We start from the raw sequence: 16,118 nt of genomic DNA on the forward strand, positions 1-16,118 counted from the left end.
TGTGGAATCTCTTTACTCCCTAGGAGTCCCCACAGTCTGACTCTAGACCTCCTGAACAGAGACCCAGACCCTGAGGAGCCTCCCCACCAGTACCTATTCCTTTCATCCCCCGCCCCCTCACCCTTCCAGGAGTGGGAGGGGAGAGGCAGGATGGAGTACCAGTCAAGAGGATTACCCTTCCCTACTCCATTTTCCCTTCTCCTGTCACCGATTTCTGACCGGCTGTCGATCCTATCAGGGGTCCATAAAGTGCGAGGACTCTGGCCCAGGAGGGGGGGGTAGGGGTTAGGCAAACAGACCAGGGAGGCAGTTGGTTGAAATTTAACCACAATATTCTTGGTCTCTATTGTTTTGAGTGAGGCCCAATATTTCCACAGCAGGATTATAGGATCTGATTAACCATGTCAGACAACAATGCCGAGTTGGGATGGGCTTCCCCTTCCAGCTGCCAATATGAAAAAGTAAATACAACACCCAGATTTCTGAAGGGACTCCCAGCAGCCCCCGAGCCCTACTCCCCAATTTTAGCTCTGCTACTGTTTTTGACCCCAAAGTGAGAGGAGGAAGGAACAGTGCGGCACTGCATGCTCCCTTAACTCCTGGCCCAGGTCCCAGCAGGACAAGTAATCCTGGCACAGTCTTCCCAGGTGAGTCAATGACTATGTGCTCCCCATTCTCCCGACTTCTTCAAATATCTCTTCCGGGTTCCCTCAGGATACTATGAGCCAAGAGGCTGGGACTCATAGAGTCCAGGAGTGTGGAAAGCATGGCAAAAACTAAGTTGCAGGCAGGACTTAAACAGTTGAGAGGGGTGATTAAGTTTTTTCTAGAATGTTCTGGAGCTACCAATGCCTCCCCATGTGCAAGGGTGGAGAAGACAGACCCCAGAAATACGGGGAAGCAAAAAATACCACCGAAGAAAAGATAAACACATGCAATTTGCAGCAACATGGATGGAGCTGGAAGGGATCATGCTCAGCAAAATAAGCCAGAAAGAAAAAGAAAAATACCGGATGGTCTTACTCATAGCAGGAATCTAGAAAACTTAAATAAAGGACCAGGAAAATGAATAACTATAAGAAAGTGAAAATCAAAATCAACAAAAAACTATGAACCAGAGACACTCTATGGGGGGTAGGAGGCGGGGAGGGGAGGGATTGGGGTCAAAATAAGGGGGTTGCAATTGTATGGGGAATATAAAAATAAAATTTATTTAAAAAAAAAATACCACCGAAGTCCTCAGGGGACAGGAAAGTATTCCTTGAAAGATTTTGGGTTGAAAGACAGAGGATAGATGGGCTTGGGGCCCCTCGAGTAGAGAGGGACTCCCAAGGGCCCGGCCACCTCATGCACACACAAGCTACCTCGTCCCCTCCCAACTCCAATGTTTCCCCTCAAGGTGGGATCTTCTGAGGCCTTATCTAAGGAATATGCAAGACAAAACAGCAATCAGAAGCCTCCAACTTCCAGGTCATAGCAGCTACATCACAAAGTGGGGGCTCCCTTCTTCTCTGGCATTTCTCCCTGTACCTAAGTGCCTACTACTGATGACAGGCCACTATTTGGGGAGCCCATGCATTTATTGATGCTGATAACAGAGCAGTAATCAGCCTTCTTTGAACTCTGAGTCTGAGAGCTTCTTTGTATTCTGTTACTCCTTTTGAACGGTTTCTTCGTCAGGAAAATTGGAAGTTAGAAAACACTTCATTCAGGGCAAAGTTTGGAAGAAGTACATCCTGATTGTATCAGAGCCCAGTTAACACAAAGCTGCCCCCTTTAGTAGTATAACCCAGCACGGTGGAAATTCTCAAGCTAACACTGAATCTGTTCTCAAAGAATATAATCTCACGAAGAGCACACAGTCCATAAACACAGACTGCATGGGGAGCAGAGAGTGAAGGACAAGCACAACAGAGCAAAGTGAGTTCACCACATCACAACAAAGGGTTATTCAGAAGATTTTCAGATATCCCCTATACTCTTTGGAGCAAATCTTCCTGGTCGCGTAAATAGGAGGAAATGAGGGACAGAATAATTGGAGAGAAAATGCCCCCAGTGACAATGTCAAGAATAACACTAAATCTGGGACCAGCCTATCCCATTCCCCACTCCTTCAGCCATCTTTGTGCAGAGAATAACCCAGGGGCCCCTGCTCTCTCCTAGCAGGACCGGAGCAAAAGAGGAGGCAGGGGTGTTGGAAAATGGGAGGTTTACAGAAAAGGGAGAAAAGAGAAGGCATTTCAAATGTATCATGGGATAAAATAAAGAAGAGAGAGGGGGATTCGGGAGACCTGAGCATCTCTCTGACCTCCAGTGCTCACTGTGGGGGACCACACCAGGCCGGCCAGGGCCTCGATCGGACAGGGTGGATCCTTCCAGAATCCTGACACAGGCGCACAGTTCTCACTATTTGCCACCTTCAGCCCTAGGAGTTTCAGGACTAGCTACTCAGGATTCAGTGGGAAGATGAAGTCTAGGGAGGCTTTCACTTCTCAACAACTCTGCTTATCCCTTGGAAACACTCCTTGATCTGGGAGACTGATGGTGAGGGGAAAAGAGAATGGCCGTAAGTGGGATTTTCCAGGACCAGCCTGGGGCTGTGCCTCCAAGGGCTGCTGGGAAAGCCCTCAGTGAGGCCTGAGTAAAGGAGGCACTGCCCAGCAGGAGGGCTAAGGGACGAAGAGTTCTCTTCCAGCAAAGAGCTTGCCTGTCAGGCGAACGGTGGGGGAGGAGTGAACCAGGGCAAGGCCAGGTCGGCCTTGCAACCTAGGTGGCGCTATTTCTCTACTTTTTAGGTCAAGTTCTTGCAGGAACTTCCTCGAGGTCCCTAGTCCTGCTCCTGGTTTGCTGACTTGCTCGTGTAAACCACCTTATATTATTTTTTTTTCTAAAAATACTCCAAAGCAATTGAAAGAGTCCCTTCTCCCACCAGCCAGCCCTGGCCCCAGCCCCGGCCCCGGGGAGCGGGCGGGTAGGCGGGGAGGTGGGCCACTGCTTTATTAAACACAGGGAAAACTAATATTTACGGAATAAAATTTATGGAGCAGCCACGAGAATTCGACCCTTTTATGTGCATGTGGAGTGGGGGTTGGGCCAGGCTGGGGGCCTCGGGGAGGGGCCCAAGCCAGGGGGCAGGGCTGGAATACAGCCTGGCTAGGCCAATTTGTCAAGGCAGGGGTTTCCCTGGAGTTGCCCGGGATGAATGATTCTCAGCCACCACCCCCAGCTCTGGGGGGTAAGGGTTTCAGGGCAAGAACGCTGGAGGCAGAGCTCTAGGAGCTGTTTCTCCAAGGATGTGTCGAGGCAATATCCCCACGGAGGCGGCCACCTCTGGGAATAAAGGGGCCAGTGGGTGAGAAGGGCATTGGGTAAACGCTTACCTAACCTTTAAAAAAAGTCACCCATTTTTTTTTTTGAGAACATAAAAAGTTATGCTCTTAGCATTTTACTTACAATTTTGGGGGACTCACAAATCCCTGGTCCCTCTATAATGAAAGATGCCTGCTCTTGAGATTGTGCTTTAAGGCAGAGGGATTAACCAGAGTGCAGGCCCAGCATTTCCTCACTGCTTGCTGTCCATTCCCCATGTGGTCTCAGACCTTGTAGGCACTGAAATCTGGCTATCTACATTATGCCAAAAAGAAAGTAAGAAACAAAGTGACATCTGATACAGTTTCTACAAGGTCTGCAACTCATCTCCACGGATTCCATCATGGCCCACCCTGGCACACAGCGGGCTGGAGGTAGAGAAAACCACCAGGAGAGTGTCGGGGTGAGCCCTGATGGAGCGCTGACTCTGCCACCCAGTAAAGACATGGGGGTCAGTCCTGGAGCCCTCAAAGTCTCCTGCCTTGAAGAAGCAATGGGGAGCAGAGCATCCTATTGAAAGTAGACAGGTCATGGAGGAAGGTTACAGGGGGAGGCAGGAAAGGACCTAGCAGTCCTCCTGGAAAATGTTTCCAGAACATGCATGATAATGCTGGGAAGCACTCAGCTATCTGGGTTCAAATTCTAGCTGTGACTATTAGTTGTGTGGCTTTTGATAAGTCATCTAATTACTTCAGGACTCCACTTCCCAGTGAGTTACCCGTTACTCAGATGATGCTGTGTGAACCTATCGTCGGGTGCTGATTAGAGCCCCTGGTACACATTACTGTCCGTAAATGTTAGCTTTTTATTACTGTTGTTGTCCTTACTATAATCATCATTTCATATTGCTTAGACTGTCCTCTCCCCCAAGACTTAGCATGAGGATGGAAACACCAGCTTGAGCTAAAGAGGGGATGTGGATGAGAAGGCATTTGGCCATCAAAAAGAAATAAAAAAGGAAAGACCCCTGTGGGTTCTGCTCCTCTACTTAACAGCTCCCAATCAACATCTAAGTTCTACTTGGCTTCCTGCCCTTCCAAGGCAAAGTTTCAGAAGGTCTTACCCACAGAGGAAAATCTAGCAGAGAAAGCCAGGGGCTTTGTTAATCCTGGTCTCGATATCTAGCTAGATATGTCCAAAGAATTGACTCTCTGTTTAAGACTCTGCTTACATCTCACAGCCTTTACATTTTTCCTGCTAAGCACTATTTGTTCTGTAGGTCAATTCTGTTGTCGCAGGGAATGACTGTGGCCATTTCCTGTTCCCTGCCATCCTATCTTTTCCTTGTTCTTCTAGTTATATGTTATTTGAAGTGGAGTGAATAATGGGAAAGGAAAATCCCTTTTTTTCTTACTCCAGTGGGAGTAAGGAATTACCTTGACCCTAATGCTTGGAGCGCATTGTAATTTCAATCCTGTGTTTGGATTCACCTGTTGTCTCTGCCATGGAAACACATTTAAAAGACACAATAACCACACATCAAATTGGACAGAAGAACACAGCAGACTTGGGCCCACCATGGAGAGATTCTCAAGCTCAGAGCTCCCTCATGGAGATAGTACAGCCACGGAAGAGAAGCATAAGAAGAATCTCAAGGATTGGACTGAGGCCTAGACTTCACCCAGACACAACCAAGGGGTGGGAGTGGTGAATGTGTTCTACCAAGAAAGTAAACTCAAAAGCAGGGGAGTGTGACTGCTTTTATTTCATGCTAGAGAGAGAAGCGGGTGGCGAATACCAGAATTGGCTCAGGACTCTTTTGAAAGGCAGACAAGGCTTCCTTCAGCATGTTGTGCCTTTTTGTAGACTTGCCCTATATACCTAAAGTCCAGGGTAGGGTCCTAGGCCTAGAAAACCTTCACCAACAGAAAGGAGAATATGGGATTCCCAGAGACTGGCTTCCACTTGGGCAGGGAATGCCCGATGGGTGGGGGCCGAGATTCCCACTGCCCCCCCTTAACAGAACCCACTCAGGAGGCCTATCAATGTGAACTTCAGTTATCTCGCCTTACAGTGGGGCCTTGGACAGCAGAACCTGTATAAAAGATACTGTCAGGCGAGTGCCTTTCAGGGTGACACTAGGACGCTGTTCTCCAAGGCCATCCTCAGCAGCTGAGAGAGTGACAGGTTAACTGAAGAGCCCCTTTAGCTTCTTCCTCTTGACCTTTGAGAGCTGAGGTCTCTGCAGAGGGCCTGAAGTTTCCTTCAGGGGGGAAAAAGGGAACACAAGTTAATAAGGGTTTGAAACAGTTCCACTTCAGTGAGGGAAGGAACTCGTTCCCTCCCATGGCTCTGGTTAGGGGAGGTCTTGATGTAACTGGCATGGCTGCTTTGAAATCTAGGCAGTGACTGTGACTGTGACTGTGACAGAAGACTCTGCAAGAGACGTGTACCCCCTTCCTCTACAGCAAACAACCTCACGGCCCATCACTGGAAATGGGATATGGTAGGCAAGGAGTCAGGATTCATCAGGCAGTACGAGAACTGTGGAGAGGAGACAGCACAGGAAGGTGGGCAAAGGTCTCCATCTAGAGGTGTACATATTAGAAGTGGGTTCACAAATATCCCCCAATGTTGTTAGGCAGCATTAACTAGGTGGCAATTCCAGGGTCCGCTGGCTTGGGGGCTACAGGTACGGACGCAGCCAACTCTCAGTACACCATCCAGGAAGTGCTCACGACTCACGGTGGACTCCGGGAGGGATGGTTCTGAAGGCACGGGCTGTTCCTGCTGGTTCAGAAGCTGGCCGTCAGTTTCTTGGGGGCAGGTGCTGTGAGCCGTCTGAGGATCTCCTGAAATCAGAAAGATCCAGGAAGCTAGTGATAAATGCTTGCTTACCAGGAAGATACTGGCATTTGCCAAGCATTCCCATAAAGCCAGGGTGCGGTACTAATACATAAACAGACAGAGGAGTCACTAATCCAAGTCCCAGCTGACTTTTGGCTTCCCCAGGCCTATGATGATTCCCCAGGCCTACTCTGACCAGGTAGGAAGAGTTTCCTTGACTCAAAATAGCTAGCTGCTCTCCTATACACTTCCTGACATGTCTCAGGTAGGGAATTAATCTTTCTCTGATTCTCTAGCTAGTTCTCCTCAATACCTACAACAATTCAAATAGAACTTTCTATAATGATGGAAATGTTCTGATCTGTGCTGTCCAGCTTCATAGCCACTAGCTACATGTTATCCCTGAACATTTGAAATGTGGCTAGAACAAATGAGGAAATGAATTTTTCACTTTATTTAATTTTTATTAATTTAGACAAAAATAATCACAAGTGGCTACAGCCACCACATGGGACAGCACAAACCTAGGCCCAAACTCCATAAACCAGGGAGACCAAGTACTGGAGGAGCTACTCACCAGTGTCTTGATGCCTCTGTGCCTCCTGGACTGCTTGTCTGGTCACTGCCACATACAGACTCTGTAGATTCATGACAAAGGGTCTGCCGTCACCAACACCGCATGTCTCAGGTAGTTTCTAGAGGAGAGAGGATGCTGCCGTTGGCTACACTGTATTGCCAGAGAAAAGGGACTCGCTACCCCATGGACAGAACTGGCAACAGCCCCAAAAGAATTTTTATAGAAAAGTCAGAGCCAATATTTTATTCTAGAATGTCCATATTCAAGCTTGTTGGGACCAACAGAAAGACCTGTTAGGATGTCTTCTTCTCTGAAAAGCAACACCATACCTACACCTTCCTCTCCTCCAATAGTTGGGTCTGCTCTGCTTCTCCACAAACTTGGCTGTTCTTGAGGCTCTTTCTTCCAAAGGGATGACCTCTTAGGACACTGTTTTAGGAAATCATCTTCCCTAAACTGTCCCTGAGATATACAGACTATTACTTTGATTAAATGCACACCTATATGTGCACAAGAGAAATGCTGAAATCCAGAATTGGGAGAAGACTGCAGAAGAGGAATGACAGACTAAGAAACGAGAAAATCATGGAGCTGAGACATTCAGTCAGAGGAAATGGGAGAAATAATGTTTATAAAATTTGGAGGTTCACTTGCCATTTCATATTCCCTACTACAATCCCATTGTACTTTCCTGTCACCCATGAACTCACAATGGGGGCAATATTTCCCTCAATGGGAGCAAAAATTGGTTCTGGAGAGGTAAAAAAAAAATCTTACCCTTTTAAAAATATAAAGCACAAAGGAACATAAACAGAGCTTGAGTATAGCTGTGGTATTAAAATTTCCTGAAAGGGGTGTTAGGAAAAAATGTCTTAAAAGGTTTCTTAGGAAGGTGATAATAATTATTTTAAAGGTGAGAAATCTGCTATAATTGCACTGTATTTATCTGTTTCTTTCACTATGGAACGAACTGTGGACTTATATCCACAGCAAAATGCTTTGCCGAATCTGAGTTCCATGCACTTGGCTGAACTGAGTTGAGTAACAACGGAAGACTAAAGAAAGTGAGTAAAACTGCGATGCAGGAGTATTGTATAAGGCGGCACCTAACCTGGTTGTACCTCAGAATCTCACAGGGGCCCACTACTTCGTCTGTCCTTAGGCATACAAACTGCCAAGCTAGCAGGTCTCCAAGGGAAGCCATGCCAGCAGTCACGGGGGAACCAACCCAAGGCCACTTTCTCTGTGCTATAAGGACGTTCATTTCTGCAAACCCATCGTGGAAGAGGGTGGAACACAGAAAGTGAAACAGCAATAAAGTAGACTCTGAACCACAGTCAGGATCATACAGTTTTCCTTCCCTGAATGTGGTGGTAGCTTAAACGTGTTCATCTCCAGGAAAATGGAACCTACATTTCTAGTCCAAGCCTACCCCCATAAAGACTGTATCAGGCTGGGATGTTCACTGGAAACCACAGACACTGAATCAGGCGCCTTGAGTGCAGACTTTGCTTCTAGCCAGAGATCACCCCAGAGTATAACAGCCCTCTTTTCAGCAGCATTCCTGAAGGAACGGACTGACACTGGGAGGCAAACTATCATGTCACATACCTCGACTCCACCTCGCTCCTTCCTAGCTCAGCTCTCCAAGCCCCAAGCCACCTCCTCTGGCAGAAGGTCCCCTACACTATTGTCAGGGAGCCCTGACAGTCAAGAGGCCAACTGCTCTTGTTCTTCCTTCTAGATCATGTCTCCAGGACCCCCTTTCATATTATCAAGAAATGGGCCCTCCCTAACACGGCTCAAGAGGAAATAAGCTGTCCGTACAGATGGGGAGACAGGTCTAGGCACTCCGGGGTCATGTCTACCTGCCCTTCCCATGCAGCCAAATGGACTCCTATGTCCAGGGTGATCTTTAGTCAGTTCATGCATTTAGGTTCAAAATGAAGTGCGAGGAATGACAGGTCACTAAAGTCAGTGCTTGTCCTCCTCCTGAATCCAAATCAAAAATCTGTATCTTAGGGCTCCTGTGTCCTTCCCTGTTTTAGGAAGATCTGGCCCTGTAGCTGCTGCCAAAGGTTATTCCTGCTGCGTGTTTGTCTCAGAAAAGTACTAGGAAGAGAAAATTTGTCCACTTGCCACAAATTTACAATGTGCAAGACATTGTTCTAAGGATTTTAATGTATTCAGGCATTTCGTCCTGGTCACTGCTGTTTCCTGGGCTCCCAGAACAACCTGGCCCGCAGGCGGGACTCAATAACCACTTGTAAGTGAAGGGGCAAGGCAGGCCCAGTGTGACCCCATTTTCACTGGGGAGTTGAAGCACGAAAGTGGTGAGGCAGGAAGAGAATCCTGACAGCCTGGCTTCAGGGCCCACGCACACAACTGCCCTCCAGTCTACTTCTCCAATAGCAGGACTTTGGTCAACGGGAGAATACAGTTTTCCAAGGACTACAGGCCTCCACCCTCCCCTCACAGGCCATCAGCCTGTATTCCCAGCCAGTCAGCTCAGGAACAAGCTCCCTCAGGAGACAAGGAAAAGTGAGCAGACAGAAAGGAGGCAGCTGTCCTTTACTGGAGCCGCAGGAACTGAGAGGCGACTCCCTTGGTCCTATCCTAGCTGTGCCTGGCCCTCAGCCTCAGAAAATGTGCGGGAAGAGAGGTGGGGAGAGGGAGCTGGGGCAGGAGAAACATCCGCTCCTGGCTCAGGACAATGGCGGGGCCAGGTGGGACTGGCGGCAGAGAACAAAGGAAGAACACCTCAGTCAGGACTGGGCAAAGCAAACAGCAGTGCCCCCGGCAATAAGTACCCCGGGCCGGGATCAAGGTGTACCCGCCAGAGAGCGGGTCACTGCCCAGAGTGGGGAGGGGAGCAGGAGACAGGCCGGTCTACTGTATAATGTGTTCATCTGATTAACCCAGGATCAATTCTACTCAGCAAAAAAGTGACTGAGATTCTGCTGTGTGCTGGCACCAGAGGGCTGGGGGTGGGGAAAGCACCACCATCCTCCCTTCCTCACAACAGGCCTGAGGGAGCACAGAGAAATCAGTCACATCCCTGCCTTGAGGAGTTGCACCCTCATGTGAGAGACAGGTAGATGGTGGTGCCCCCTCCATGCTCTGTGCCATAACAGAGCTGTGGGCAGAGAGAGAGGAGCCCCGAGAGGAGAGGACCGGTCTGAGGCCCAGAAAAAGCTTCAGAGGTGGTGCCATCAAGCTAAGGCCCGCAAGAGCAGGTTTTAAATGTGTGTGTGGGGGGGAGCGTTTGAGACACAAAGGTGGGAAAAGACAGGATAGTATGGACGTATCTCACAGGAAATGAGACTAGAAGGCTAAACTCCTCTCCCGTGTGTTGCCAAGAGCTTGGTTTTCTGAATTGAGGATGTGGTCGTGGGAATTTCCTTGGTTTCACAAAGTGGCTTTCTACAGGACCCCGCCTCTTTGGCTCCCGGCTATTGGGTTGTCAGAAAAGTCATGACGTATTTTGCATCATGACTTTTCCGACAGCCCAATATATTAACACAGTGAAGAGGAATCAGAGCCTCCTCTGGCTTTCCCTTTTAGTTCTGCTACACTTACATAAACTCTCTTCCTGTCTCTCCACTACACATTGACACGACTGTTCAACAGACCCAACAGCTACTCTATTCTCCCATCTCCAATCTTCTGGAACTTTGGCCCCTGCTATGTGGCCATGTCAGAGCTTTAGGGAAACCTAAATAAAACCTCGAGGGGGTCTCCCCGGTGGTGCCCCAGGTTGAGCGCAGTGCTGTGAAGCTGTCCGCAGCCTCTGCAGTGTGGGTTTGATTCCCGGTTGGCCAGGGAGATTCCCACTTGGCATGGCAGACCTCTCCTGCTCACCTGCTGCTCCCCTCAGTAGTATATTTAGGTCCTTCTGCCTTTTCTGCTCCTTGCTCTGTCTCTGGTGAATCCTTTCACCCTCCCATGCTTCTAGCCTGTACCCCAGTTCTTGTATAAAAAAAAATCTTTTTAAAAAACCAACTCATTTCTAAATAAATAAATAAATAAATAAATAAATAAATAAATAAAACCCCTAGGGCAATTTTATTTCTCCTGTCCTTACAGTAGCCAATCTCAGCTCCCAGGGCACAAGCTTCCCTCTGTGGGGGTGATATCCATCTTCATCAAGTGTGAAATTCACTCCCAGAGGTCCAGAAATTTTTCTCTGATTCCATCAGGATCTGTTAGAGCAATCCCAACTACCATTTTCTTTCTTTATATAGACATATAAATGAAATATACATATATACATTTATCAAAAGGGAAAGTTTATTACATATTTAAAAAAGGAAAGACAGGACAGCAGCAGCTGTCTGTGCAGCAGCTTGCACAGACATAGCAGACAGGAAGAGCTGCTGCTGCTGTTTTGCAAAGGGAAAAGGCCATGAAAAAAAAAAACACCTGCATAGTCACAGGCAGGTAGGAGAGCTGTCCCAATTGCCATTTTCAGCAAGAAATAATAGGTCTGATCCTACCCCCACTCCCTCCCATCTCATCCTTCTTTTCCTTTAAGGCTGTTTCAGGAAAGAAACCTTGAGGATACTGGGTCAAGAAAGGCTGGGCCTTGATACACCACTCACCACACTCACCACGGGCTCACAGGCTGAGGATATGTTAGACAGACAGAAGAGAAAGGGGAAATGCACGAACTGAAGCTCCTAGTGCCAGCCTCAAGCAGGTGCTTGGTTCTGGTGCCAGCCTCCCCAGCCTGAAGCTGGCATGGCCCCGAGGCCCTGACTGTCACAATATCACAACTGGGGGTGCAGGTAATGAGGGACTTCCCTTAGGGTAAGAATGCCTCTCCTCTCTCCTGCACTGGTGGGCTCTGCCAGTGTGGGTACAAGCTTCTTCCTTCCTAGTCTTGAGGAAGTCATGGTGGCTTTCATTTAGCTTCTCTTAGGGGAAAATGCACACTGAAAACTCTTCCATGGTATCAAATTACCAAAGGGTTAGCAAAATAAATAGCTAGAAACAAGAAAAATAATTTAGGGAGGGGATACAAATGAGCGACTTCAAGAAACAGGACCCTCCCTCCCCAACCCCATTCCATTCATTCAGCAAATATTTACTGACCACCTATACACTGATAATGATTTAGATGCTGGGGATCTAGCATACTGAACAAATGAGATAAATGTCCTCAGTTCTGCTGAAGTTTAGTTCTAGTGAGAGGAGATGAACAACCAATAGCTAATTAACATGTGTTCATTCTGTCAGGAGGTGTTAGCACCATGGAGAAAAATAACTCGGCAGACATTATGGGGTGGGGCAGGAATGTGTTGCAAGTTTAAACAGAGGTCAAGGAATGCCTCATTGAGAAGGTGACATTTTTAAAAGACCTAAGCCAAAGTGCGAGAATGATCTACGTGACTGTGTCTAGTGTCCAAGTTCCCCGTTTGCCTTGGCCCATTCCGGTTTAGACTTGTTCTTGTTTGTTAACAGAGAGCCCATCTCTCTTACAAGTGTTCCAATCTGGAGGATATACTAGGTAGACACCCTGCATCAGAGGTATGTGGATATGTGTCTGTGTGTTGACTGGACATCGTGAGATAATGTAATACATTAGAGCCTTTATTCTGTAAGAAGGGAAGCCACTAGTACTGATTAACAGAAGAGTGAAATGATCCAATTTATATTTTTAAAGGATCACTTCGAGTGTAGAAAGACAAGAGAAGCAGTGGGCAGCTCTGTTTAAAGGCTGTCACAGTAAACAGGCAGGAGGTGATGGCAGCGTGGCCAGGGCGGGAGCAGCTGAGGTGGTGAGAAGTGACCAGGTTCGAGATGCACCTGAAGGTATGGCTAGCAGGATTTGCTGACGGACTGGGTGTAGGATGAGACAGGAGTCAGGGTAACTCCACACAGGGGCATAAGGTAGACGTTATAGAGGGACGAGCCAAAACCCTAAAATAAAATCCCAGATGAAACGATCCTTGGATTGATAACACAAAATCAGCTTTGGTAGCAAAAGGGTGAGAGTCAGTAGGAAGGATGAACCCAGTGCCCAGGGAAGTATCAATGTTTACAATGAGAAAGCTGCCAGGGCTTCTCGCTCAAAGAGCAAGCAGCAAGACTATCCAGGAATTAGAGGGGGAACATCTTTAGGGAAAGAAAAAAAAAAAAAAAGAGAGAGTGTAGCAGAAACAAGCTTTAAGTTCTGACTTAGACTATGCAAGACTTGGCTTGGTACCTAAGGTCTTCTATCTGCTAGCTGTGACACTTTAGGCAAGTTATAATCAATGTCTTATTTTGAGAGAGAAAGAAAAAAGATATGAACGGGTGGACAGATCTGGGGAGTCACTGAGACGAACAACATCTACATCATGGAATTAACGAAAGGATTAAATGAGAGAGTAGCGTGCCCAAGACGTGTGTCCTTCCCTCTGTGAGGCACACTGAGACTTTTCTGGCCTGGCCCCTGTCCAGTGCCAAGCAGGCTCAAGAAATGCCCTCACCAATCGCACAAAGAGACTCCAGGGTCTGACCCAGGACTAACCTTTCCCCACTGCATCCCAAAGCTTATGTCCATCCAGACATTCAGTGATTCGTCAAGGCCTTGATCGGGGAGGCAGGACACGTGACCTGAAGGTGCTTCACTGTCCACATCCCCCACTAGCCCACTCCTCAGTCTCCCATAAGGACCAAGGCCACAGGGCTTTTGGAGCAAAGTCCTAGCTAAGTTATCAACCTTGGTTAGCTTCTGTCCCCTCACCAGAAAACTGAGGAGACCAACAAATACTTTCATGGGAGGGTCACCAAGGTGGTATTCACGGACCCGGACCTCTCCACAGCTGCTCTAGTTGCAGCTCAAAGACTTCCTCTACTCTCCTGATGTTGGGCACTGCCCCCAGAGGCCGCAGCTTCACCTCCACGCTCCTTACCCTGTTCTCTGGGAGGTGGGTATGACCGTGGTGAACAGAGCCATCCTCTCCAGCAAAAGCACAAGCAGCTCGCTCCCCAAAATATTTTAGCCAAAGTACTCCCCACAGGCCGACTTGTCCATCAGTGCTTCAACCAGGAGCTCGTCCTCATCTCCTGCCCCCCAGGGTGGTGCGTGCCAGAGACTCTGCAGGGCCAGCTCCACACTCAGGGGCTCAGGAAAGGCCACTGGGAAAGAAAAGCACATGACGGGCGGGCATGACACCCAGACAGTCAGCAGCCAAACGGTGTCTGGTGGGATTAATCTCAGTTTCTTCAGCATCTGAGAGGGGAAAACAGGGCAGAGGGAGGCCAGATGTGGGGATGTCAGGTTTTTAGAAGACTATCAGCTCCCTCTCCCTTCTCCTCACTTCAGGCTTTCCACAGCTCACTTGTTCCCTGGGCATGCAGCTCCTGAGAGCCGGCTTGATCCAAGCAGAGGGCTCCTCCTGTGTCGTCCTGGCAGATGACCCTGAGCTCTCTCAGGTCACTGATCACAAACCTTGGTGGTCGGGGTGGGAACACGGTGCCCTAAGTGTATGAAGCACGCTGCCCTTGGAGAGGGCATGTGAAGTGGGCGAGACACCATCCTGTTTGGTCTGGTGTAGCTTTGTTTGGGTCTGTGTCGTGCAAGACCTGCCCTGGCCATTCTGCCCTGTGCTGCTGACCTCCATCGGCCCTGGGCTCCCGAGCGCCCATCTGCTTGGCACTGGGCGGGCTGAGGACAAAACACGGAGAGGCCTGGACTTAACCCTGCGTTTGGGACCTTACACAGCAATGACCGGCCCCTTGCCGCTTTCAAAACAAGGCAGGAACATGGAAGCACGCATGGGTGCACCCTACTCACATCCCTGAGTCACTTCCTTGGTGTCTGTCCTTCAAAATGGGATAATTTTGAAGCCCCACAGCTCTCCCCCTTCCCCCCTCCTCCTCCCTTTCTGGAAATACAGTGGAGATAAGATAGGTGTGGAGTTCAAAGCAATTTGAGATCAAGTCCAGTCCTACTTATATTATTCAGCTTTTTCTGGCTCTGCTGGCGGCTTAGCTAGCTCCCTGAACTGCACAGTCAGGAGAAAAGAGAGATGGGAAGAAAGGTTATAAAGAGGGGCCCAAACACGAGGCTTGACTAACATGAGGACGATGAACATTTTGGAATGCTTTCAATGTGCTAGGTCTAGGCAAAGCATTTTATTGCTCCACCGTTTAATACTCTCCACAGTGGCCCTATCCGCTGGGCACCACGTCATTCTCATTTTGTATATGTGCAAACAAAGGCTCAGAGAGGCTAAGTAACTCCACTGAGGCCATCGCTAGGAAAGGCAGAGTGAAGGTGACCCGTCCTCTTGAACCCCTACACTGTAATGTCGAATAACCCAGTGGGACCTCCATCTCCCCCTCCCACCCCCTCCCACTCCCTAGAAGGAAGCTGGTGCTTGTTGCGGAGCCTAGTGGCACTGGAAACCAGCTCCCAGTTCCTTTCTTTCTTAAATCTCCAAAAAGCCCAAAGGCTGAGAGAAGGAAGAGACAAAATGCCCTCCAGAGAAGGAAGGGCTGACTTGACCCTGGAGCACCCGTGAAGGAACTAGAAAATCAGGAAAATGAATCTCTGCTATGAGAAGGCTCTAGACTCTAAATCTCCTTTTCAAACAAGTCCAGCCCCTCAAAGCCATAGCAGGAAGGCCCCTCCGCTCTGCCCCAAAAGAAAAATAATGGGCAAGGGAGTGGAAGTGAAGGTGGGGGCAGGGGCAGCCGCGCTCATAAGGGCCCTTTGTGGTGGCTCCTCTGAAGGAGGTTTTGCTGGACAAGGTGGAACTCCTCAAGGTGACAAGCAAATGGTGCGGCCTAAGCTGCGACCCTTGCTCACTCCCTAACCACCCCCTCCCCTTCGGGGGGGCCAGAGCCTAAACTGTCCCGAAGACCCGCCCAGCCCCAGCACAAACCCTGGCTTTCTAGTCTGGAGAGCAGCTAATGAGCAGCCAAGGGGCTGGGGATGAAAGTGGTATGGTGGGGGGACAAATCCTCAGAACCCCTCAGAAAGTGCAGTAGCAACTCTCATTCCTTCTTTTGTCCAAGAGGAACAAGCTGTTCCTGTGGGCTCTGACTCAGGAAGGGGGGGGTGCCCTTTCACTGGACTGTCAGGGGGACACCCAGTCTGGACAACAGTTTAGCACCCCTCCTGAATGCAGCACCCCCCCCCACCCCCAGCCCTCCTTTTCCCAGATGGACAGGAAGCAAAGTGGTAGAAATCAGAAAGAAAACAGCCTCGGGTTTAATAACAGAAAGGACATCACAGCTAGGAGGCAGGTATCTGGCCTTGAAAGCTCTTGAGCCTTGAGCACCACGTGGACGTGCATGCTGCATTTTTTTTTTTTTTCCTGTTTGAGTAGAGAAGAGAGGACAGTGAGCTGGGTCTGTACACACAGAGGTGATTTAGAGGACCCAGCAGTAG

At 48.8% G+C, this 16,118-nt stretch overlaps 1 protein-coding gene across 1 annotated transcript in view; it reads right to left on the bottom strand.

Moving 5' to 3' along the window:
- Positions 1-5,497: 5,497 nt before the first annotated feature.
- Positions 5,498-16,118, bottom strand: part of NHEJ1 (non-homologous end joining factor 1) — a gene marked incomplete at both ends in the record, with an annotated part of 75,997 nt that continues 65,376 nt past the window's right edge. The window contains 3 exons of the mRNA XM_084246390.1: positions 5,498-5,572; positions 6,055-6,161; positions 6,734-6,851. Coding sequence (XP_084102516.1) covers positions 5,498-5,572; positions 6,055-6,161; positions 6,734-6,851 — 300 coding nt within the window. The remainder of the gene's footprint in view (positions 5,573-6,054; positions 6,162-6,733; positions 6,852-16,118) is intronic.

The sequence above is a fragment of the Talpa europaea genome (assembly GCF_964194135.1).
Source record: "Talpa europaea genome assembly, chromosome: 1".
In the NCBI taxonomy this organism is placed as follows: Eukaryota; Metazoa; Chordata; class Mammalia; order Eulipotyphla; family Talpidae; genus Talpa; species Talpa europaea.